Source organism: Giraffa tippelskirchi, chromosome 4 (assembly GCF_054371585.1).
Source record: "Giraffa tippelskirchi isolate mGirTip1 chromosome 4, T2T-mGirTip1v1.2.pri, whole genome shotgun sequence".
NCBI classification, from domain to species: domain Eukaryota; kingdom Metazoa; phylum Chordata; class Mammalia; order Artiodactyla; family Giraffidae; genus Giraffa; species Giraffa tippelskirchi.
Window position 1 is genome coordinate 131,924,110 of NC_137278.1, and position 24,483 is coordinate 131,948,592.

At 38.5% G+C, this 24,483-nt stretch overlaps 1 protein-coding gene across 9 annotated transcripts in view; it reads right to left on the minus strand.

Moving 5' to 3' along the window:
• The window catches only part of SPATS2 (spermatogenesis associated serine rich 2), a 148,261-nt gene that overhangs the window by 59,865 nt on the left and 63,913 nt on the right, over positions 1–24,483 (minus strand). For 7 of the 9 annotated variants that reach the window (XM_081596690.1, XM_081596691.1, XM_081596697.1 and 4 more), the window contains one exon: positions 13,197–13,466. In XM_081596690.1, the coding sequence (XP_081452816.1) occupies positions 13,197–13,221 (25 nt within the window). In that variant the 5' untranslated portion in view covers positions 13,222–13,466. Of the gene's footprint in view, positions 1–13,196; positions 13,497–24,483 lie in introns of all 9 variants that reach the window. The other 2 variants (XM_081596698.1, XM_081596699.1) reach the window with 1 other exon arrangement.

Here is a 24,483-nt window from a genome sequence, read left to right on the forward strand (position 1 = left end):
CTAGAGCAGAGGGATGACAAGGGCCCCTTTACACCCCAGAAGGCCCTTTTCATCAACTGCAGTCAGCCTGGCTCCAGGATTTGTCAGCATTCAGCTTCTCAGCTGCTCTATTCTCTCTCCTTCATCCAAGCCCCTTGTATGAGTTATCAAGAGCGGTCAAATTCATAGACAAAAGTAGGATGGTGGATGTCAGGGGCTGGGGGAAGGGAGAATAGGGAGTCACTGTTCAGTGGGTACAGAATTTCAGTTTTACAAGGTGAAAAAAAGTTGAGGTGGGGAGGGGAAGAGAGAAATATATAGGCAGCTCTGTATAAGACAAAAGGTACCAAAGAAATTAAGTGATAGCACATGGTACCACAGGATAAAGAAATGGTCACGTATAATCAACTATGAAATTCAAGTCAGCTATTTTAGTGTTTCAGAGGTTTAAATATCAAATGTGAGGTATTTTATAGCTGAATAGTTTTACAAAGGAGAAAAGAGGAAGAGAGAGAACTAAATATAAATCAGAGATGAAGTCAACAGAAAAAGTACCTTACTTATGAATTTGCTCTTATCATTATAATCTGATACAGTCAAGACACTGAGAGGCAAACAGTTTTCACATCTAGAACAGTCAGTATTAGCAAACCTGTTAAAAAGAGTCTAGCATACTGCTCCTAAGATAGTGATTCAAAAAAATTGTTTTAATCTCTAGGATGACTTTGATACACAGTTAAGTTTGGGAGATAAAATCATCTGACAAATCAGTACTCTTAAAATATAAAATAAAATTACAATGCTTGGTCTCACCCTTCTTTAGTCTCTAAAGGCTCTTTGAGACAGAATTAGGAATAATGTAAGATACACTAGTAACCTGTGAGAATCATAACTAAGCCTATATTCCCAACCTTGGTTTACCCCTAGAGCTGGCTTTCTGTCATCCAGTGCTGAATTCAGTGATGAGTCAGGAAAAGGTAAAAAATGATGCATATCTATCCCACTATAAATTCACACTGTAAATTTAATGCTGCTGCTACTGCTAAGTCGCTTTAGTCGTGTCCGACTCTGTGCAACCCCATGGACTGCAGCCTACCAGGCTTCCCCGTCCCTGGGATTCTCCAGGTAAGAACACTGGAGTGGGTTGCCATTTCCTTCTCCGGTGCATGAAAGTGAAGTCGCTCAGTCGTGTCCGACTCTTCGCGACCCCATGGACTGCAGCCTACCAGGCTCCTCCGTCCATGGGATTTCCCAGGCAAGAGTACTGGAGTAGGGTGCCATCGCCTTCTCCGGTAAATTTAACAGGGTCTCAAATATTTGCCATGGGTTCTACTCACAGGTTCTTTTGTTTATCTCATGATTTTCAACATTTAGATGTTCAAAAAACAGTACTCAAAAACCAAGGGTAAGCCCACAGGAGATTTCTAGCAGAAACATTTTTTACCTAGTTAACTAGTAAGCCACATGAATCAGTAGACCATTTAAGGTCTAAAGATCTACTCACTGTTGCCACTACTTAACTCAGTGCTAGTCAAACAATCTATAATAACTAATCACTGTTTCAATTTCTAATCCTTTGAGCCCCAATGCTTTTATAAAATACAATAAAAACTGGGCTGAAGGGCTAAGATGGTGTGAAAGTGTTAGCCGCTTCAGTCGTGTCCAACTCTTTGGGACCCCATGGATTAGAGACTCTTGCCCCACAGAATTCTCCAGGCAAGAATACTGGAGTGGGTAGTCATTTCCTTCTCCAGGGGATTTTTCCAACCCAGGGATTAAACCCAGGTCTTCAGCACTGGAGGCAGATTCTTTACCAGCTGAGCCACCAGGGAGGCCCAAGAGGCAGTGAACAGGCTGGCAAATCCTCACCTTAAAACACAGGAATGAAACTGAATAAAACTGCCAAGGACAACCATTTCAGGGCTATGGAAATTAACCAAAGGCACACAACAAATTATTGAGAACCTGCCAGAGCCTTATGCCAGAAGAGTGGAGTCTGTACCCTTCTTGCCTAGAACTGCTCCCATTCTATTTCCACCTGCTGGGGAACAATGGCTTCTATTAGGGCAGGGAAGGCCATGAAAATCAACAGCTTTATTCCCAAAGAAAGCAGCCTTGATCTTGAGAGAAGTGCTAAAACCTCTGTCAGCTACAGTACAAAACTCAGTAGGAAATAAAAACTTGCTGCTTGGCTCCTCTGAATTTGGAGTCTTAGTTGACTGAGTGGTAAACAAACAAGAAATTTATCAGAGAAATCCTATAAATGAAAGAGCCATAGTAAAGCTAGAGAGAGAATTCTCTGGCAGTCCAGTGGTTAGAACTCTATGCTTTCACTGGTTGGGGAACTGAGATCCTGCAAGTAGTGTGGTGCAGCCAGAAAAAAAAAGAAAAAAAAGAAAGAAAAGTTAAATAAACTCTCTACACAACCCCAACAAAATGAGAAACTACGCATGTGCACTGGGGAGACCCAGGAGGCCAGTGGAAAGTGAAAGTCAATGTAAAACTGAGAACTGTCTGAACTCAATGTGCCCCACACAAATCAATCAGCAGAGGATAAAAGTCTATAGGTTTGAGATGTCTTGAGCACATCCTTGGTCCAAATCACTGGCTGACCACTAAACACTGAAGATGCAGGGACAACTCCCTAAAAAACAAAGTTAAAAAATAAAAATTAGAATTAGAAAATGTGCTGATTAGTGAGTGTACACATGGAGGAAGTAGATTCTTCATTACATTCAGACTAATTTTTAAAAATACCCTCAGAAAATTAATACAAACCCAGAGTTAATACAATATATGATCTAAACTATCTACTTTTTTAAAAAGTTTTAAAAGAAGAAAGATTCACATATACAGGAAAAAACCCAAACACTAGTCAATAGAAACTTATTCTGAGAGGGCTCAGCTAGTAGACTTAAAGAATTTAAAACAGTTAATATAAACATATTCAAAGATTTAAAGGAAAATATGTCACACTGACTCAGCAAACAGATAATCTCAGTAGAGAAACGACAGAAAGGAGCTAAAAAGAAAGTTTAACTGAAAATACAATACCCAAATGAAAAATTTACTACATAGCCCTAACAGCAGATCTGAGATGGCAGAAGAATCAGCGAACTTTAAAAAAAATCAACAGGGCTTCCCTGGTGGCTCAGCGTTAAAGAATCCACCTGCCAATGCAGGAGACACAGGTTCAATCCCTGGCCCGGGAAGATCCCACATGCTGCAGGACAACTAAGCCCATGAACCACAATTACTGAGCCACAACTACTGAACCCCCAAAGTTCTAAAGCCTGCACTTTGGAGTAAGAGAAATCATTGCAATGAGAAGCTCATGCACCACAACTAGAGAGAAGCACCCTCTCACTGCAACTAGAGAAAAGCCCAAAAGCAACGAAGACCCAGCAGAGACAAACAAATAAATAAGAAATCAATAGAAAGTAAACAATCTGAAAAGTGTGGAAAAAAAAAAAAGCAAGAAAAATGAACACAGCCTCAGTTACCTCTGGGATAACACCAAACTTACCAATATACATATACTAGGATTTCTAGCAGGAGAGACAAGAGTGAAAGCAGAAGGAAAAAAAAACTTTGATGAAATAATGTCCAACATTTGATGAAATTCCCAAGAGGGCCATACAAAGCTGTATAACAGTCAAACTGTTAGAAGAAAAGGAGAAAATCTTACCAGCAACAGTAGAAAAATGCCTCATCACAAACAAAGAATAATATGACACATTGACTGGAATGGCATATTCTAAGGGCTAAAGGAAAAAAAAAGTCAAAGAAGAATTCTATATCCAGTAAAACTATTCTTAAATGAAGGTTAAAATACAAACATTCCACAGTTTTAAAAAGGCTAAAAGAATACATTCCCGTCAGGTACACCCTTCAAGAAAAACCAAAGGAAGCCCTTCAGGCTGAAAGGAAATGAAGTCAGAAAGGAATTCAAATCCAGAGGAAAGATTAAGGGCACTCAAAATGGTAAAATATTTGAGTAAATATAAGAGATTAGGTATATATATTTTTCCTCTTCTCCAATTTCTCCAAAGAGCATAAGATTGTTTAAAGCAATAAATAACATGATATTGTTATAATTAAATACATAGTTATATCATATATAATGTATATGAAAAACAATAGTACAAAACAGGAGGAGAGGAAATGAGGCTATACTGGAACAAAGTTACTATATTTTACCAGAATTAAGTCACTATTAGCCTAAAGTAGCTTGGGATAAGTAAAAGGTACATATAAAAACCTAGAGCAATCATTAATAAAATAATTTTTTTAAATGGCTTTAAAAATCAGAAGAATTAAAACACACTAAAAAGTATGTTTAACACAAAAGAAGGCAATAAAGGAGTAATAAAGGAATAAGGAAAGTTATGACCAACCTAGACAGCATATTGAAAAGCAGAGACATTACTTTGCCAACAAAGGTCTGTCTAGTCAAGGCTATGGTTTTTCCAGTGATCATGTATGGATGTGAGAGTTGGACTATAAAGAAAGCTGAGCGCCGAAAACTTGATGCTTTTGAACTGTGGTGTTGGAGAAGACTCTTGAGAGTCCCTTGGACAGCAAGGAGATCCAACCAGTCCATCCTAAAGGAAATCAGTCCTGAATATTCATTGGAAGGACTGATGCTGAAACTCCAATACTTTGGCCACCTCATGCGAAGAGTTGACTCATTGGAAAAGACCCTGATGCTGGGAAAGATTGAGGGTGGGAGGAGAAGGGGACGACAGAGGATGAGATGGCTGGATGTCATCACTGACTCAATGGACATGGGTTTGGGTGGACTCCGGGAGTTGGTGATGGACGGGAAGGCCTGGCGTGCTGCGGTTCATGGGGTCGCAAAGAGTCGGACACGACTGAGCGACTGAACTGAACTGAATTGAAAGGAATAAAAATGAGACATATAGTAAACAACAAATGGCAGGCATGAACCCAATCATACTGATAATTATTTTAAATGTAAAGGACTAAATAATCAAAAGGTAGAGTTGTTAGAGGGGTTTCCAAGGTGACACTAGTGGTAAAAACCCACCTGCCAATGCAGAAGATGAAAGAAACAGGGGTTTGATCCCTGGGTTGGGAAGATCCCCTAGAGGAGGGCATGGCAACCCACTCCAGTATTCTTGCCTGGACAATTCCCATGGACAGAGGAGCCTGGCGGGCTATAGTCCATGAGGTCACAAAGAGCTGGATGCTACTGAAGTGACTTAGCATGCACGTACGCAGAGTTGTTAGACTGGATAAAAAGCAAGATCTACCTATATAGTGTCTACAAGAGATATCCCTTAGATTCCAAGACATAAATAGATTGAAAGTAAAGGATGAAAAATATATTTCTTCCAAACGGTAACTATAAGAGAGCTGGAATAGCTATATAAACTAAAACTTTAAAGACAAAAATATTACTAGAGATAAAAAAGATAATGATAAGAAAATCAATATATCAGCAGTATATAACCAATTATAAATCTACATACATTTAATAAGAGTCCTAAAATATGTGAATTAAAAACTAACAGAATAGAAAGGAACAATACACAATTCAACAATTATAGCTGAAGATTTCAAATACTTTTCTCTTTGTAAATGACAGAACTAAACAGAAAATGAGTAAGGATATAGATGACTTGAACATCATGATCACCCAACTTGATCTAATTGACACATATAGAATACTCCACCTAACCGATCAATACATATTCTCTTTAAGCACACATGGCATATTCTTCAGAACAAATCGTACACTAGACAAACACATCACAAGAAGAGAAAACTGCAGACCTCTCTCATGAATACAGGTGTAGATATTTATTACAAAATATTAGAAAACAGAAAACAGTAACACAGCCAACTATGACCAAGTGGGATTTATACCAGGAAGGCAGAATTGGTTTAACAAATGAAAGTTAATATAATGCTATATATAAATAAAGGACAAAAACACATGATCCTAACAATAGATCAGAGTTTCTCAACTTCAGCAGTATTGACATTTTAAGCCAAATCTTTATTGTGAAGGTCTGTCCTGTATCCTGTAGGATGTTTACAACATCCTGGACCCACATCCACTAGACGCCAATAGCACCATGGCCCCAAGCTGTGACCAATAAAACATGTCTCCAGACATTGCCAAATATCCCCTAGGGGCAAAATCACCCCCATTTGAATAGATGGAATTCAAACTGGAATAGATGCATAAAAAACATATGACAAAATCAGAAACACATTCATGTTAAAACTCAGCAAGGTAAGAAAAGAAAGGACCTTCTTCAAACTGATAAAGGGCTTCCAGGAAAAAACCTACAGCTAACAGCATGAATTGAAAGTGAAAGTTGCTCAGTCGTGTCTGACTCTTTGTGACCCCATGGACTCTACAGTCCATGGAATTCTCCAGGCCAGAATACTGGACTGGGTAGCCTTTCCCTTCTCCAGGGGATCTTCCCAACCCAAGGATCAAACCCAGGTCTCCCACATTGCAGGTGGATTCTTTACCAGCTGAGCCACAAGGGAAACTCAAGAATACTAGAGTGGGTAGCCTATCCCTTCTTGAGCGGATCTTCCCAACCCAGGAATTGAACTGGGTCTCCTGCATTGCAGGTGGATTCTTTACCAACTGAACATCATACTCAATGGTAAAAGATGACACGCTTCTCTCAAAGGGTGAGAATAAGGCAAAGATGTCTGCTCTCATACTTCTTTGCAACAATGAACTGGAAGTTCAAGCCCATGTAGAAAGCAAGAAAAAAGAAATTATAGTCATCTAGAATGGAGGAGAGGAAGAAAACCAACTTGATTCATAGAGGACATGACATTGTATATTGAAAATCTAAGTTACCTACCAAAAACTACTTGAACTAATAAGTGAGTTCAACAACAACAGAAATCAAGTGTCCCATTCACAGCAGCATTGAAAAGAATAAATTACTTAGGAATAAACTCAACAAAGAAATTGCAAGGTCTGTGTACTTAAACCTGTAAAACATTGCTGAGAGAAAGTAAGATCTAAATAAGTGTAGAAATATGCTACAGTCATTAATTGAAAGACTCAATATTGCAAAGATAACCAATTTACCACAAATCTATTGATTCAGCGCAATCACTATCAGATTCCAAGCAGATATATTTGCATGAATTGATAAGCTGAGTCTAAATTTCTACGGAAATATAAGAGAACCAGGATAGCCAATAAAGCTCTGGTGTGGGAAAGGGTTGGAGGAATGACTCTGTCATTGTTCAGTCACCAAGTTGTGTCCAACTTGTTCTGACCCCATGGACCGTAGCCCGCCAGGCTCCTCTGTCCATGGGATTTCCCAGGTAAAAAGACTGGAGTGGGTCGCCATTTCCTTCTCCAGGGGATATAACCAACCCATGGATCAAACCTGTGTCTCCTGCATTGGCAGGCAGGTTCTTTACTGCTGAGCCACCAGGGAAGATCAGATTCACTCTACACCTTATTATTCTAGACTTTAAGAAAAGATAAAGTGAGTTTTATCAAAGTTAAAAACTTTCACTTTTAAAAAGACACCATTGGGAATTCCTGGTGGTCCACTGACTAGGACTCTATGCTTTCACTGCTTAAGGATTAGGTTCAATCCCTGATCAGAAAATTAAGACCCCACAAGCTGCACAGCAGGGGAAAAAGTAAAAGAAACCATTAAGAAAATGAAAAGATATGCCAGACTGGGAAAATATATTTGCAAATCATATACTTGATAATGCTCAGAATAAAAAATGCTTACAACTCAGTAAGAAAACCTACAATCTCTTATAATAACTATGTGAGGTATAACTCCAAAGAAAGGCAATGCCAAAGAATGTTCAAATTACCACACAACTGCACTCATCTCACATGCGAGCAAAGTAATGCTCAAAATTCTCCAAGCCAGGCTTCAACAATACGTGAACTGTGAACTTCCAAATGTTCAAGCTGGTTTTAGAAAAGGCAGAGGAACCAGAGATCAAATTGCCAACATCCACTGGATCATCGAAAAAGCACGAGAGTTCCAGAAAAACATCTATTTCTGCTTTATTGACTATGCCAAAGCCTTTGACTGTGTGGATAACAATAAACTGTGGAAAATTCTTAAAAGAGATGGGAATACCAGACCACCTGACCTGCCTCTTGAGAAATCTGTATGCAGGCCAAGAAGCAACAGTTAGAACTGGACATGGAAGAACAGACTAGTTCCAAATCGGGAAAGGAGTACATCAAGGCTATAGACTGTCACCCTGCTTATTTACCTTATATGCAGAGGACATCATGAGAAACGCTGGGCTGGATGAAGCACAAGCTGGAATCAAGATTGCTGGGATAAATATCAATAACATCAGATATGCAGATGACACCATCCTTATGGCAGAAAGCGAAGAAGAACTAAAGAGCCTCTTGATGAAAGTGAAAGAGAATGAAAAAGTTGGCTTAAAACTCAACATTCAGAAAACTAAGATCATGGCATCCGGTCCCATCAATTCATGGGAAATAGATGGGGAAATGGTGGAAACAGTGTCAGACTTTATTTTTCTGGGCTCCAAAATCACTGCAGATGGTGACTGCAGCCATAAAATTAAAAGACGCTTACTCCTTGGAAGAAAAGTTATGACCAACCTAGATAGCATATTAAAAAGCAGAGACATTACTTTGCCAACAAAGGTCCATCTAGTCAAAGCTAGTCATAAAACAATTTGGTGACTTTTAAGTCCTTCTCTCTGGCTAGGAGCCATCTGCCTTCTCACTGCACCTTCATCTGGCTGTTCATCTGTATTCTTTATAACACCCTCTACTATGTATATAAACCAGTAAAAGTAGGTAAGTGGTTTCCCTTACTTCTGTGAGCATTATAGCAAATTACTGAACCTGAGAAGGAGGGCTGTAGAAACCACCCATTTGTAATCAAGATGGATTGAGGGTGGGTAACTTGGGAACCTGCTCCTCGTGGACTGGTGTCTGGAGCGGGAGCAGTCTTGGGGGACTGAGCCCTTAACCTGTAGGATCTAACACTAACTCCAAGAAGATAGTGTCAGCATTGAATTGGATTGTAGGGACACTCGGCTGGTATCAGAGAATTGGTCAATGTGGGAGAAACATCCACACTTCTGGTCACACATGTATTATGAGTAGCAGAGTGTAAAAGAAACACTCTGCAACTTTTTATAACCTTAACGCTACTCAGCAGTAAAAGGCGGCAAGCTACTGATACATTCAAAAACACTAATGAACCTCAAAAACATAGCATTAAGAAGCCAGACACAAAACCATACTGGATTAATCTGTTTATTAGAAATCTCTAGAAAAGGCAAACCTGAAGACAGAGAAAGTAGGTATGTTTGCCTGGAATTGAAAGCAGGAATTGATTGTAGACAGGTAACTAAGTATACTTTCAGGGGTGAGGAAGGTGTTTTAAAATAGGATTGTGGTGACGGTTGCATAACTGTATACATTTACTAAAAACAGGGAAATCCCTAGCAATCCAGTGGTTAGGACTCAGCACTTTCACTGCCGAGGACTTGGGTTCAATCAATCCCTGGTCAGGGAACTAAGACCCCACAAGCTGCACAGCATGGCCAAAACTTAAAAAAGAAAAAAAAATTTACTAAAAGTAATAAAACTGTACATTTATAATAGATGAGTTTTATAGTATTTAAATTACCTCAGTAAAACTGCCTTGAAAGGGTCTGGATGTTACAGCACTGTCAAACCACGATAAAAGAGTTTCTAAACACTCTCCATTTTAAAGTACTTCTTTAGTTCACAGACCACAGTTTGAGAAGCACTGATCTTATTGACTTCTGCTAGGTGTTGGGCTAAAAGGCTTGGAGCAATCAATAGTTGTAATTAAAATTCACCTTAACTTAAGCCATACAAGTTTAACTCCACTAAATATTTCATTAAGAAATTTACAAGTGTTACTGATACAGGAAGATATGGAAACATGGTTTACTGTGGAATAAAAACATAACTCATTATAAAATGATTCTAGTTGTCTCTAGAGAACAAAAACTACCATAGTATCTATCTTTTTAATGTATTATAACTAAATTGATAAAGTCAGTATAATTATTAAACTACTAAAATTAAAAGACGCTTGCTCCTGGGAAGAAAAGTTATGACCAACCTAGACAGCACATTAAAAAGCAGAGACATTACTTTACCAACAAAGGTGCATCTAGTCAAAGCTATGGTTTTTCCAGTAGTCATGTATGGATGTGAGAGTTGGAGTATAAAGAAAGCTGAGCACCAAAGAATTGATGCTTTTGAACTGTGGTGTTGGAGAAGACTCTTAAGAGTCCCTTGGACAGCAAGGAGATCCAACCAGTCTATCCTAAAGGAGATCAGTCCTGAATATTCATTGGAAGGACTGATGCTGAAGCTGAAACTCTAATACTTTGGCCACCTGATGCGAAGAACTGACTCATTTGAAAAGACCCTGATGCCGGGAAAGATTGAAGGCAGGAGAAGAAAGGGACAACAGAGGATGAGATGGCTGGACAGCATCACTGACTCAATGGACATGAGTTTGAGTAAACTCCGGGAGTTGGTGATGGACAGGGAGGCCTGGTGTGCTGCAGTGCATGGGATCACAAAGAGTCGGATATAACTGAGCGACTAAACTGAACTGAACTGAAAACCCAAAACAATGAAATTTTAAAAATTTAAATGAATTAAATGAGATAGAATTTTATATAAGTATTTTGTATTTTTTTGGTTCAAATATCTGAACTTATGTCAGTTCAGTTGCTCAGTCGTGTCCGACCCTTTGCGACCCCATGAACCGCAGCACGCCAGGCGTCCCTGTCCATCACCAACTCCCGGAGTTTACCCAAACTCATGTCCATTGAGTCGGTGATGGCATCCAGCCATCTCATCCTCTGTCGTCCCCTTCTCCTCCTGCCCCCAATCCTTCCCAGCATCAGGGTCTTTTCCAATGAGTCAACTCTTCGCATGAGGTGGCCAAAGTATTGGAGTTTCAGCTTTAACTTCAGTCCTTCCAATGAACACCCAGGACTGATCTTTAGGATAGACTGGTTGGATCTCTTTGCAGCCCAAGGGACTCTCAAGAGTCTTCTTCAACACCACAGTTCAAAAGCATCAGTTCTTTGGTGCTCAATTTTCTTCACCGTCCAACTCTCACATCCATACGTGACCGCTGGAAAAACCATAGCTTTGACTAGATGGACCTTTTTTGGCAAAATAATGTCTCTGCTTTTTAATATGCTGTCTAGGTTGGTCATAAGTTTTCTTCCAAGGAGTAAGCGTCTTTTAATTTCATGGCTGCAATCACCATCTGCAGTAATTTTGGAGCCCCCCAAAAATAAAGTCTGACATGGTTATATATAAGTATATATTTGTTTCAGAGAAAGTCCTAATGACATAAAAGCTTTCTTTTGTTTCAACTAAGTGTCAAAATTTGTTAGCACTTAATGCCTATGATGTGATCTAAAATCTACATTTACTGTATAGTAACTGGACACCAATTATAGAAAGCAATGATAATTTTTTATAGCTCTGGGACAACATAGAGATGAAATAAACAAAGACTCTAGTTTTTAAAAGGGCAAAGCAATCTGCTAAAGTTTACTTTTTTGGAAAAAATCAAATGCTAAACTTTTTAGATGAAATTTTTAAAACTTTTCAATTGATAAATCTCACTCCCTTGAAGAGTTCAGCTTCTTTAGTGATCTAACCATTCTTTAGAGCTCAGATATTCTTTACACAGGTTTGCTATACAATGAAACTATAGCTTTCAAAACCACAAGCAGCTCTGGTATATTGTTTTCTTATAATGAGGCTTTGATTTGCCAAAACAAAAATTAAGTTTAAAAGCATTTCCTTCAATTTAAATGTCCATCAACAGATGAACTGTGTGTTCGTCTGTGTGTTTGAAAAGAAGATGTGATACACACAAGCACACACCCCCCCACCCACCACCACTGGACTATCACTCAGGCATAAAAAAGAGAAATTTGCAGCAGCAAGGATAGATTTGGACCTAGAGATTATCATATTAAGTGAACAGAGAAAAACAAATATCATATGATACCACTTATATGTGGAATCTAAAAAAAAAATTATACAAATGAACTTATTTAGAAAACAGAAACAGACTCACATACCAAGCAAACAAAACTTACAGTTACTGAAAGGGACAATGGTGGGAAGGGATAAATTAGGAGTTTGGGATTGACATATACCCACTACTATATCTAAAATAGGTAAACAACAGGGCCTAATTATAGCACAGGGAACTATACTCAATATCTTATAATAACTTATAATGGAAAAGAACAGTGCATGTGTGTATACATACATATCTGAATCACTTTGCTGAACACCTAAAACTAATGTAACATTGTACACTAACTATGCTTCAATTAAAAAATAAATTTAAACATTCCCTTCATATTTAGCATGTGAGCTTTGTTTTGAATTAAAGAACATCAACTTTAAATTGAAAATTAAACTAAATGAGGGGAAAAAAAAAATCTAGGATAGCTATGGTCATTCTTTTAACAACTATATTCCAGTTATGTGTGACAACTTTAAGTGCTATTTGTCCCTTTACATTTTCACAGGTCTTCTTGGAAAGCTGAAAAAGTGTAGTCTCTGTTGTCCTTTCCTCTGTATAACTATTTTTGATATTTCTTGACTCTCTGCAACTTATACTTTACACAAAAAGCTAGAGTCACAATCCCAGAAGGAGAGCTAAAGAAGAATCAGTGACTAGAAGCATTGACTCGTTTCATTTCCTGTCTCCAAAGAAACATGAACTCACATGATATAGAATATCCTGCAGTAAATTATATCCTGCCTCTATAACATATGTTCACTCTCCAAAAAGTGCACTTTCAAGATGCGTTTGGATTTCCTGAAATTATATTACAATTTAATAAGTTTATAAGAGTAGAAAAGCAAGTGTTATATGAACTCCCAAACTAGTAACACAAAAAGCTATAATCTAATATCCAGCTAGTTAAAGGGACAACAGATAATGTTGTGACTGTTCCATACTCTTCTAAAGTTAACTGCAGTCATGACTAAAAGATAAGTTATAACTATCAGCAGTACTGCACTAGGTGAGCAAAAGTATAACACAACTCAAAACACATTAAGAGAACATTTTTTAAAACTATGCACAGATAGAAATGGTGATCACGACTCTACAACTATGCTTTTAACAATTCATGCCCACGTGGAATCTTACCCTTCTGGTTTTGTTTCCTAGACATTTCAGGTTTCTTTAATCTCAAAAAATGCAGAAGAAAAGTATTCTTTTGCCTTGTCTTGGTTCTGACTGTTGTTATCTTTGATTCAAAAGGAGGCGACAGAAGGCTGTAGTTGGAGGTGATAAATATAAAATCCTGGTTATTTGAAATCCTGTTCACTAGCCGTCGATCTCCTTTTCTTCTCTCATATCATATTCGTGTCAAGAAATATCATTGCAGACATTCATGTCTCTTTTTCCAGGGAGATTCTAGGGGGAATACAAACACACACATATTCACTATGACAGTAACAGCTGTATAAAATTTTTAACAGATATCCACATGCTTTATTTTATACTTTTTCTAAATGAAACTAGTTATTAAAAGAAAACTACTCTAGGATTTCCCTGGTGGTACAGTGGGTAACAGTCTGCCTGCCAATGCAGGTACATGGGTTCAACCCCTGGTCCAGGAAGATTGCATGTGCCGCAGAGCAACTAAAGCCCATGAGCTACAACTACTAAGCCCGCATGCCACAGCTACTGAAGCCCGTGCGCCTAGAGTCTGTGCTCTGCAACAAGAGAAGCCACCACAATAAGAAGCCCATGCACTGCAACAAAGAACCACCCCCACTCTCCACAACTACAGAAAGCCTGCATGTAGCAAGAAGACCCAGCGCAACCAAAAATAAACAGATATTTAAAAAAGAGATAGAGAGAAAACAGGGTATTCACTTGTTAAAAAAAAAACTACTCTAGAAAGAATACAGTTGTAAGAAGCAATATTTTAATTAATACAACATGTAAATCAACTATAATTTGATTTTTAAAAGTTTCTCAAAAAAATCATTGTAAACCTTTTTTAAAAAAAGCAGTAATTTGCTCCTTAAGAAATTTTAATCTTATAATCAAACTATCTTCTCAGTTCAGAAAGCATGTTTTCTTATTCTTCTTGTGTCTATCTCAAAAATCTTATCTCCATCTCTACTTCACAAACTAAAATAGTTACCTCTTATCACTCCCTAAGATCTCTCTTACCACCTGCTCTTCCTAGTTAAATCAAGGGTCTTTTCTCTTCCTCTATAATTTCCTTTGTCTAACTCCTCCTCAGGTTTCCCAGCTCAAATATAGTTGCAAGACATTTGCCAGGAGGGTGAGAGGGAAAAGGAGAGAAAAAAGGGAATTTAATAAGGAAAACTGAAACATCAGAGTCTGGATTAGTCAATACCACAGAAAGCTTTTATAAATTGCAAAGATACAAATGCTTTTTTCCTCCCTTATTACTAAACATTTAATAAATACATGTCCAAAATTTCTGGGTAAAAAAAGCATCAGGAGGATCATAGAACTCTCATACCTAGAAACCTGATAGAAAAAAAAAACTTTACAAAATGTAACCCAAGAAGGAAATAAGAGTAAACTTGTATGAAATATTTTTTCAGTGTGGAGGAGAATAAAAGGGATAAGTCATGGGTAAGTTAAAAAAAAATCCATCAAGAGTAAGAGCCTGTTCTCAGAGTCGCTCTGCTGCACACCTGAAACTATCACAACATTGTTAACTGGCTATACGCCAATATAAAATCAAGTTTTTAAAAAAGGATAAATGTAAAATAAAGACTTCAGAGTAACAGCCTCTTAGGGAATTCCCTGACAGTCCAGTGGTTAGCACTCTGAGCTTTCATTGCCATGTGCCTGGGTTCAATCCTTGATTGGGGAACTGAGATCCTGCAATGCGCAATCAATAAAAATGACACAGCAACTTATCAAATCTCCAGTAACAAAAGAGAAATACAATGAGAGAAAATAAATTATCATGTAGCAGATAGCAGATGAAGAACTAAACCTGGAAAACAATATAACCCCCTAAATCAAAGATTTTTCATTGAATACTTTTTTGAATACTTTAAATAAGAATTTAGATTAAATAAAATAAGAGCTAGGAAATACATGAGAGAATGAATAAGGATATATAGAATGAAAAGAAAGTTGACTGCAAAGCTAAGAAAATCTGAAAAACAAAATACCACAATTACAGATTCAATAAGGTGTCAGAAACAGAACAGATGCAAATGAAAATAGAATGAATGGGATGGAGAAAGGCTTTCAGAATAATAATAATACTAAAAACAAAAAAGAAGTTAAAGCAATTAGAAGATAATATTAGAACATAAAAATGATCCAATCTAAGGATAATTGGAATCAATATAATAGACTCCAAAAACAGAGGACTCAATAAAGAGAACAGAAAAAACATTCACAGATGAAATACAGGAAAACTCCTTTGAATTAAGGGATCAGTATCGTTCCCTCCCCACTACCAATCCATCAGAAGAAATCCTCTCTGTTCTACCTTTTACCTACACCAGAACTGGCCCACTTCTTACCATCTTCACTTGCAACCACCTTTGTCCAAGACACAAACACTTCTCACCTGCATTGCTATAATCAAGACTATAATAGTCTCCTAACTGGCATCCTGAGTCTCCTCTTCTGCCACTCTCTAGCTTCTGTTTCACATAGCTATTTTAAAATTATAAGACATTATGTCCCAACTATACCGTTCAAAGCCCTCAAGCAGCTCCTCATTTCATTCAAAGTAAAAGCCAGAGCCCTCAGAGTGGCCTAAAAGGTCTTATCTGCTCTAACACCCTGTCCGCACGCACCCCTTCTCTCTTTGACCTCACATCCTGCTCCTCTTCCTCTCAGGTATTCTACACCAGCCACATTGGCCTCTTTATTGTCCATTTTATAACTTAGATATGTTCTCACCTTAAGGCCCTTAAGGTGTTATTAGGGGAAGCACACTGACTGAAACTGCCCACCCTGGCCAGGCACCATAGTAACCATTTGCATGAGTTGTTTTACGACAGGAGGTCCTGGTAAGGGACACGTAACTAATAAGCCACCACCAACTAGAAGAGGCAACACTTTTGACCTTATCTCCTTTTGACCTTGAAAGGTCAAAGGAGATACCACATGTCCGACCACCTCCCAGAATCCTTCTCTATTGCATCCATCTTGGCTGAACAAGGTGTGCACCACCAGGAAGGACTCTGAGTCAGATGACTGGCTAAAGACAACCCAGAAACTAATACCATCGCCATAAAACCCGAGACTGCAAGTCACGTGGCAGAGCTATTCTCCTGGGTTCTCTTACCCTACTGCTCTCCACCTGGGTGCCCTTTCCCAATAAAATCTCTTGCTTTGTCAGCACATGTGTCTCCTTGGACAATTCATTTCTGAGTGTTAGACAAGAGCCCAGTTTCGGGCCCTGGAAGGGTCCCTCTTCCTGCAAGAGTGTTGCCTCTGCCAGCAATGTTTTTCCCTAGATAGCTACATGGAATACTTCCTCACCTCCTTCAGGCTTTTTCTCAAATGTTACCTTCTCTGCAGTTATTCATAAGAAACTGCTGAACTTGGGGTGAGAACAGAGGGAGTCTGTGGCATTACTGTCTAAAGCTACTCCCATCTCCAGGGGTCAGTGGGGAAGTTGGTTCTACCAAGATGGTAAAAACCAGCAGCTTCACTGACAAAGAAGGCTGACTTTACTTAAAGCAAAGCACAGAAAAAGCCCATGCCTATCCTATCCGCATTGTCAGTAAGAGTTTGCATTCTTGGGGCAAACAGAAAAGCAAGACCAAGGGCTCCAATAGCCTGAGGTTGCTGTCACAGTTAGTGCAAACAATGGACCAGCAAACTAGTCAGAAATTAAAAAAGGAAATCTGGAGAAGAAACTATAAGGGACCTCAATAAATGTCTACACATTCACACTGGAGAGGGTCCACCAGGAGCCTGCATACATAGGCAGAAAAGACACAAAAGGGCCTGGTGGAAGGTAAAAGTTAGGGCAGACTTTGAAATGGTCTGAACTTTGAAGGAGCTTCCTCAAACACATAAAGATCAGCAGAGAGTAGAAGTCTTACCAGGTATTTAGCACAATATCTAGCACAATCTTTGGCCAATCATTAACTGACCACTAAGCACGGCACCCCACTCCAGTACTCTTGCCTGGAAAATCCCATGGATGGAGGAGCCTGGTAGGCTGCAGTCCATGGGGTTGCTAGGAGTCAGAGACGACTGAGCAACTTCACTTTTACTTTTCACTTTCAATGCACTGGAGAAGGAAATGGTGACCCACTCCAGTGTTCTTGCCTGGAGAATCCCAGGGATGGCGGAGCCTGGTGGGCTGCCGTCTATGGGGTCGCGCAGAGTCAGACACAACTGAAGTGACTTAGCAGAAGCAGCAGCAGCAGCAAGCAGTGCAGATGCAGGTGTCACTCCAGGAAGCCAAAAACAAAAATTAAAACAGAAATGAAAATAACAAAAAACTGAGTAGACATCAGCAGTCACACACCACAGAGAAAAATTCCAGATTTAGCTCAGGCAAGCTACCTTAAAAACAACAATAATAACAAAGCAACAACAACCCTCAAAAGGGAAAAAAATCAGAATCCAAAACTGCTACAATAGTTTCAACAAAAATTTGTAAGATGTAAAAATGCAAGAAAGTGTGACCCAAACTGAGAAGGGAAAAATGACCTCATGTGATTGAAAACATCCCTGAGTAGGCCCAATGCCAGTCTTAGCAAATACAGACTTTAAAGTGCTTTATAAGACTAAGGAAAATTATAAGAACAATGCCTTAAACAAATAGAAAATCTCAACAACAAAAAATAATTATAAAAAAGACCAAACAAAACCCCAGAGTTGAACATTGAAGCAGAATAAAAAATAAACCTGAAGAAAGAGTAACAGAAATTATCCAATCTGAAAAGAGAGAAAAGAATAAAGAAAAACAAACATAGCCTTAAAGACCTGTGGAACAATGTCAAATGTAGGAACATACATGAATTAGGAGTTCCAGAAGTGGAAAGGATACAGAAACAGTGACCAAAAACTATACAAACTGACTTTTACAATTAATCTACACTTTAAGGAACTAAATGAACCATGATAACAGAAACAATGAAATCCACACCTAGACATATAGTAAAACTGATGAAAGCCCAAAACAGAACATCTTGGGAGTATCATTTCACAGGGACACAAAGATATAACTAGTGGCTAACTTCTCATCAGAAACAAGGGAGACTAGAAGGCAATGAAATAACATATTCAAAATGCTGAAAGAAAATACTGTCAAGTAAGAATTCTGTATCTACAGATGGCTAATAAACACATGAAAAAATGCTCAACACTGCTCATTATGAGAGAAATGCAAATCAAAACTACAATGAGGTATCACCTAACACTGGTCAGAATGGCCATCATCAAAAAATCCATAAACAATAAATGCTGGAGAGGGTATGGAGAAAAGGGAACCCTCTTGCACTGTTGGTGGGAATACAAATTGATAACAGCCACTATGGAGAACAGTGTGGAGATCCCTTAAAAAACTAGGAATAAAACTACCATATGACCCAACAATCCCACTACTGCACATATACTCTGAGGAAACCATAACTGACAAAGACACATGCACCCCACTGTTCACTGCAGCTCTATTTACAACAGTTAGGACATGGAAGCAACTTAGATGTCCACTGACAGATGAATGGATAAAGAAGTTGTGGTACACATACACAATGGAATATTACTCAGCCATAAAAAGGAACAAATTTGACTCCGTTCTAATAAGGTGGATGAACCTAGAACCTATTATACACAGTGAAGTGAGTCAGAAAGAGAAAGATAAATACTGTATTCTAACGCATATATATGGAATCTAGAAAGATGGTACTGATGAACCTATTTGCAGGGCAGCAGTGGAGACGGACATGGAGAAAAGACTTGTTGACAAAGATGGGGAAGGGCAGGGTGGGACAAATTGAGAGAACAGCATTGAAACATATACACTGCCATATGTAATTTAGATAGCTAGTGAAATTTACTGTATGACCCAGGGAGCTCAAATCAGCGCCCTGTGATAATCTAGAAGGGCAAGATGGGGAGGAAAGTGGGAGGGAGGTTCAGGAGGGAGGGGACATACCTATACCTATGGCTGATTCATGTTCATATATTACAGAAGCGAATACAATATTGGAAAATAATCATCCTCCAATTAAAAATAAATTAAGAAAAAAGAATATTGTATCCAGATAGCTAAATTGTCTTTCAAAAATGAAGATGGGGGTTCCCTGGTGGCTTAGTAGTAAAGAATCCACCTGCCAATGCAGGAAACACAGGTTCGATCCCTGATCCGGGAATATTCTACATGTCGCAGAGCAACTAAACCCATGTGCCACAACTATTGAGCCTGTGCTCTAGAGCCCAGGAACCCCAACTCCTGCGCACACTGGCTGCAACTACAGCAGGTGCGTGTCGTAGAGCTCGTGCTCCACAACAAGAGAAGTCACCACAATGAGAAGCCTGTGCACCACAACTAGAGAGTAGGCCTCCTTGCCTAACTAGAGGAAAGCCTGTGCAGCAATGAAAACCCAGCACAGCCAAACATAAAGATAAAATTATTTTATAAAATGAACATGAAACAGAGACATCCCCAATAAATTAAGAGAATCCATTGACACCAGATGGTAACTTGAATCTACACAAAGAAATGAAAAGTACTGGGAAAAGGAAATATATGGGTAAATATAAAAGAATGCATTCTAAAAATTTTATTCTCTTGGGACTTCTCTGGTGGTCCAGTAGTTAGGACTCTGCACTTCCAATGCAGGGGATGTGAATTTGATCCCTGTTTGGGAAACTAAGATCCCACATGCCATATATATACATACATACATACATGTGTGTGTGTGTGTGTGTGTGTGTGTGTGTGTGTGTGTGTGTGTGTGTGTGTGTGTGTATTCTCTAAAACTATTTAAAAGATTGTATAAAGCAGTAATAACACTATTGTTATGTTTATAACAAATATGATATATATGACAATTACTGTACAAAGGAGGGAGTAAGAAATGCTATCTTACAGAATTAAACTAGCATTAACCTAAAGTAGACTGTGATAAATTAAAATGCATTTTGGAATGTCTAGAGCAAGCACTAAGAAAATAACTCACCACCTGGAAGCCTTTGTATTTTAAATTATTTGCTTCTTTTAAATTGACCACATTAGCTATTTCCACCTTGCTTAAGTATATGGCCAACTGTCTTCACTAAACAAAATATACAACATCAGGTATTTCTCACTGAAAAACACTGTTGAGTTTCTACTGAGGTTTTCTCCAGTTGTTGTGATAGGGGTAACTATCCTTTTTATTTTCTGGAGAAGAAATACAAACCCATAAAGGTTATAATCTCCAGAGTGGTATTTCAAAAGTTTGGAGATATAAAGGGCAGCTGATTTAAAATTTAAAAAAGGAAAATAAAATAACTCAAAGACAGCAAAAACAAAAGACAACAGCAAATTGAAATACTTAAAATCATACACTTAAAAAAAAATCTATGAACTATTTAAGATCCTAAAAGATTAAAAAGAATGCATTTTTAATTAAAGATTAAAAAGAGTGCATCTGAATCAGTTCTAATGAGGTGGATGAAACCGGAACCTATTATATAGAGTGAAGTAAGTCAGAAAGAAAAAGACCAATACAGTATATTAACGTATATATATGGAATTTAGAAAGATAGTAACGACAACCCTATATGCGAGAGAGCAAAAGAGACACAAATGTAAAGAACAGACTTTTGGACTCTGTGGGAGTAGCCAAGGGTAGGATGATTTGAGAGAATAACACTGAAACATGTATATTACCATATGTGAAACAGTTTGCCAGTCCAGGTTTGATGCATGAGACAGGGCATTCAGGGCCGGTGCACTGGGATGACCCTGAGGGCTGGGATGGGGAGGGAGGTGGGAGGGGGGTTCAGGATGGGGGACACATGTACACCCATGGCTGATTCATGTCAATGTATGGCAAAAACCACTAAAATATTATACAGTAATTCAGTCAATCAATTCAGTCACTCAGTCGTGTCCAACTCTTTGCAACCCCACGAACCACAGCACACCAGGCCTCCCTGTCCATCACCAACTCCCGGAGTCCACCCAAACCCATGTCCATTGAGTCGGTGATGCTATCCAAGAATCTCATCCTTTGTCATCCCCTTCTTCTCCTGCCCTCAATCTTTCCCAGCATCAGGGTCTTTTCAAATGAGTCAACTCCTCGTATCAGGTGGCCAAAGTATTGGAGTTTCATGAAGTAATTAGCCTCCAATTAAACAAATTAATTTTAAAAAAAAGATGATACTGTGAAAGTGCGGCACTCAATATGCCAGCAAATTTGGAAAACTCAGAGTGGCCACAGGACTGGAAATGGTCAGTTTTCATTCCAATCCCAAAGAAAGGCAATGCCAAAGAATGCTCAAACTACCGCACAATTGCACTCATCTCACACACTATCAAAGTAATGCTCAAAATTCTCCAAGCCAGGCTTCAACAGTACGTGAACTGTGAACTTCCAGATGTTCAAGCTGGATTTAGAAAAGGCAGAGGAACCAGAGATGAAATTACCAACATCCGTTGGATCCTCAAAAAAGCACGAGAGTTCCAGAAAAACACTACTTCTGCTTTATTGACTATGCCAAAGCCTTTGACTGTGTGGATCACAACAAACTGAGAAATTCTTAAAGAGATGGGAATACCAGACCACCTGACCTGCCTCCTGAGAAATCTGTATGCAGGCCAAGAAGCAACAGTTAGAACTGGACATGGAACAACAGACTGGTTCCAAATCGGGAAAGGAGTACATCAAGACTGTAGATTGTTTATTTTTGCTTTTATTTCCAATATTCTGGGAGGTGGGTCATGGAGGATCCTGCTGTGATTTATGTCGGAGAGTGTTTTGCCTATGTTTTCCTCTAGGAGTTTTATAGTTTCTGGTCTTACGTTTAGATCTTTAATCCATTTTGAGTTTATTTTTGTGTATGGTGTTAGGAAGTGTTCTAGTTTCATTCTTTTACAAGTGGTTGACCAGTTTTCCCAGCACCACTTGTTAAAGAGATTGTCTTTTCTCCATTGTATATTCTTGCCTCCTTTGTCGAAGATAAGGTGTCCATAGGTGCGTGGGTTTATCTCTGGGCTTTCTATTTTGTTCCATTGATCTATATTTCTATCTTTGTGCCAGTACCATACTGTCTTGATGACTGTGGCTTTGTAGTAGAGCCTGAAGTCAGGCAGGTTGATTCCTCCAGTTCCATTCTTCTTCCTCAAGATTGCTTTGGCTATTCGAGGTTTCTTATATTTCCATACAAATTGTGAGATGATTTGTTCTAGTTCTGTGAAAAATACCATTGGTAGCTTGATAGGGATTGCATTGAATCTATAGATTGCTTTGGGTAGTATACTCATTTTCACTATATTAATTCTTCCAATCCATGAACACGGTATATTTCTCCATCTGTTTGTGTCCTCTTTGATTTCTTTCATCAAGTGTTTTATAGTTTTCTATATGTAAGTCTTTTGTTTCTTTAGGTAGATATATTCCTAAGTATTTTATTCTTTTTGTTGCAATGGTGAATGGTATTGTTTCCTTAATTTCTCTTTCTGTTTTCTCATTATTGGAGTATACGAATGCAAGGGATTTCTGTGTGTTAATTTTATATCCTGCAACTTTACTATATTCATTGATTAACTCTAGTAATTTTCTAGTAGAGTCTTTAGGGTTTTCTATGTAGAGGATCATGTCATCTGCAAACAGTGAGAGTTTTACTTCTTCTTTTCCTATCTGTATTCCTTTTATTTCTTTTTCAGCTCTATTTGCTGTGGCCAAAACTTCCAAAACTATGTTGAATAGTAGTGGTGAAAGTGGGCATCCTTGCCTTGTTCCTGACTTTAGGGGAAATGCTTTCAATTTTTCACCATTGAGGATAATGTTTGCTGTGGGTTTGTCATATATAGCTTTTATTATGTTGAGATATGTTCCTTCTATTCCTGCTTAATTAAAAGCTTTTGCACAACAAAGGAAACTATAAGCAAGGTGAAAAGACAGCCTTCAGAATGGGAGAAAATAATAGCAAACGAAGCAACAGACAAACAATTAATCTCAAAAATATACAAGCAACTTCTGCAGCTGAATTCCAGAAAAATAAACGACCCGATCAAAAAATGGGCCAAAGAACTAAACAGACATTTCTCCAAAGAAGAAATACAGATGGCTAACAAACACATGAAAAGATGCTCAACATCACTCATTATTGGAGAAATGCAAATCAAAACCACAATGAGATATCATTTCACACCAGTCAGAATGGCTGCTATCCAAAAGTCTACAAGCAATAAATGCTGGATAGGGTGTGGAGAAAAGGGAACCCTCTTACACTATTGGTGGGAATGCAAAGTAGTACAGCCACTATGGAGAACAGTGTGGAGATTCCTTAAAAAACTGGGAATAGAACTGCCATATGACCCAGCAATCCCACTGCTGGGCATATACACCGAGGAAACCAGAATTGAAAGAGACGCGTGTACCCCAATGTTCATCGCAGCACTGTTTACAATAGCCAGGACATGGAAGCAACCTAGATGTCCATCAGCAGACGAATGGATAAGGAAGCTGTGGTACATATACACAATGGAATATTACTCAGCCATTAAAAAAATACATTTGAATCGGTTCTACTGAGATGGATGAAACTGGAGTCCATTATACAGAGTGAAGTAAGCCAGAAAGAAAAACAACAATACAGTATACTAATGCATATATATGGAATTTGAAAGATGGTAACGATAACCCTATATGCGAGACAGAATAAGAGACACAGAGGCATAGAGCAATTTTATGGACTCTGAGGGAGAAGGTGAGGGTGGGACGTTCTGGGAGAATAGCATTGAAACATGTATATTATCATATGTGAAACAGAACACCATTCCATGTTCGATGCATGAGACAAGGGCTCAGGGCCGGGGCAATGGGATGACCCAGAGGGATGGGATGGGGAGGGAGGTGGGTGGAGGGTCCAGGAAGGGGAACACATGTAAATCCATGGCTGATTCATGTCAATGTATGGCAAAAACTATTACAATATTGTAAAGTAATTAGCCCCCAACTAAAATAAATAAATTTATAAAAAAAAAAAAAAAGACTGTAGATTGTCACCCTGCTTATTTAATTTATATGCAGAGTACATAATAAGAAATGCTGGGCTAGATGAAGCACAAGCTGAAATCAAGACCGCTGGGAGAAATATCAATAACCTCAGATATGCAGATGATACCACCCTTATAGCAGAAAGCGAAGAACTAAAGAGCCTCTTGAGGAAAGTGAAAGAGAATGAAAAACTTGGCTTTAAACTCAACATTCAGAAAACTAAGATCATGGCATCTGGTCCC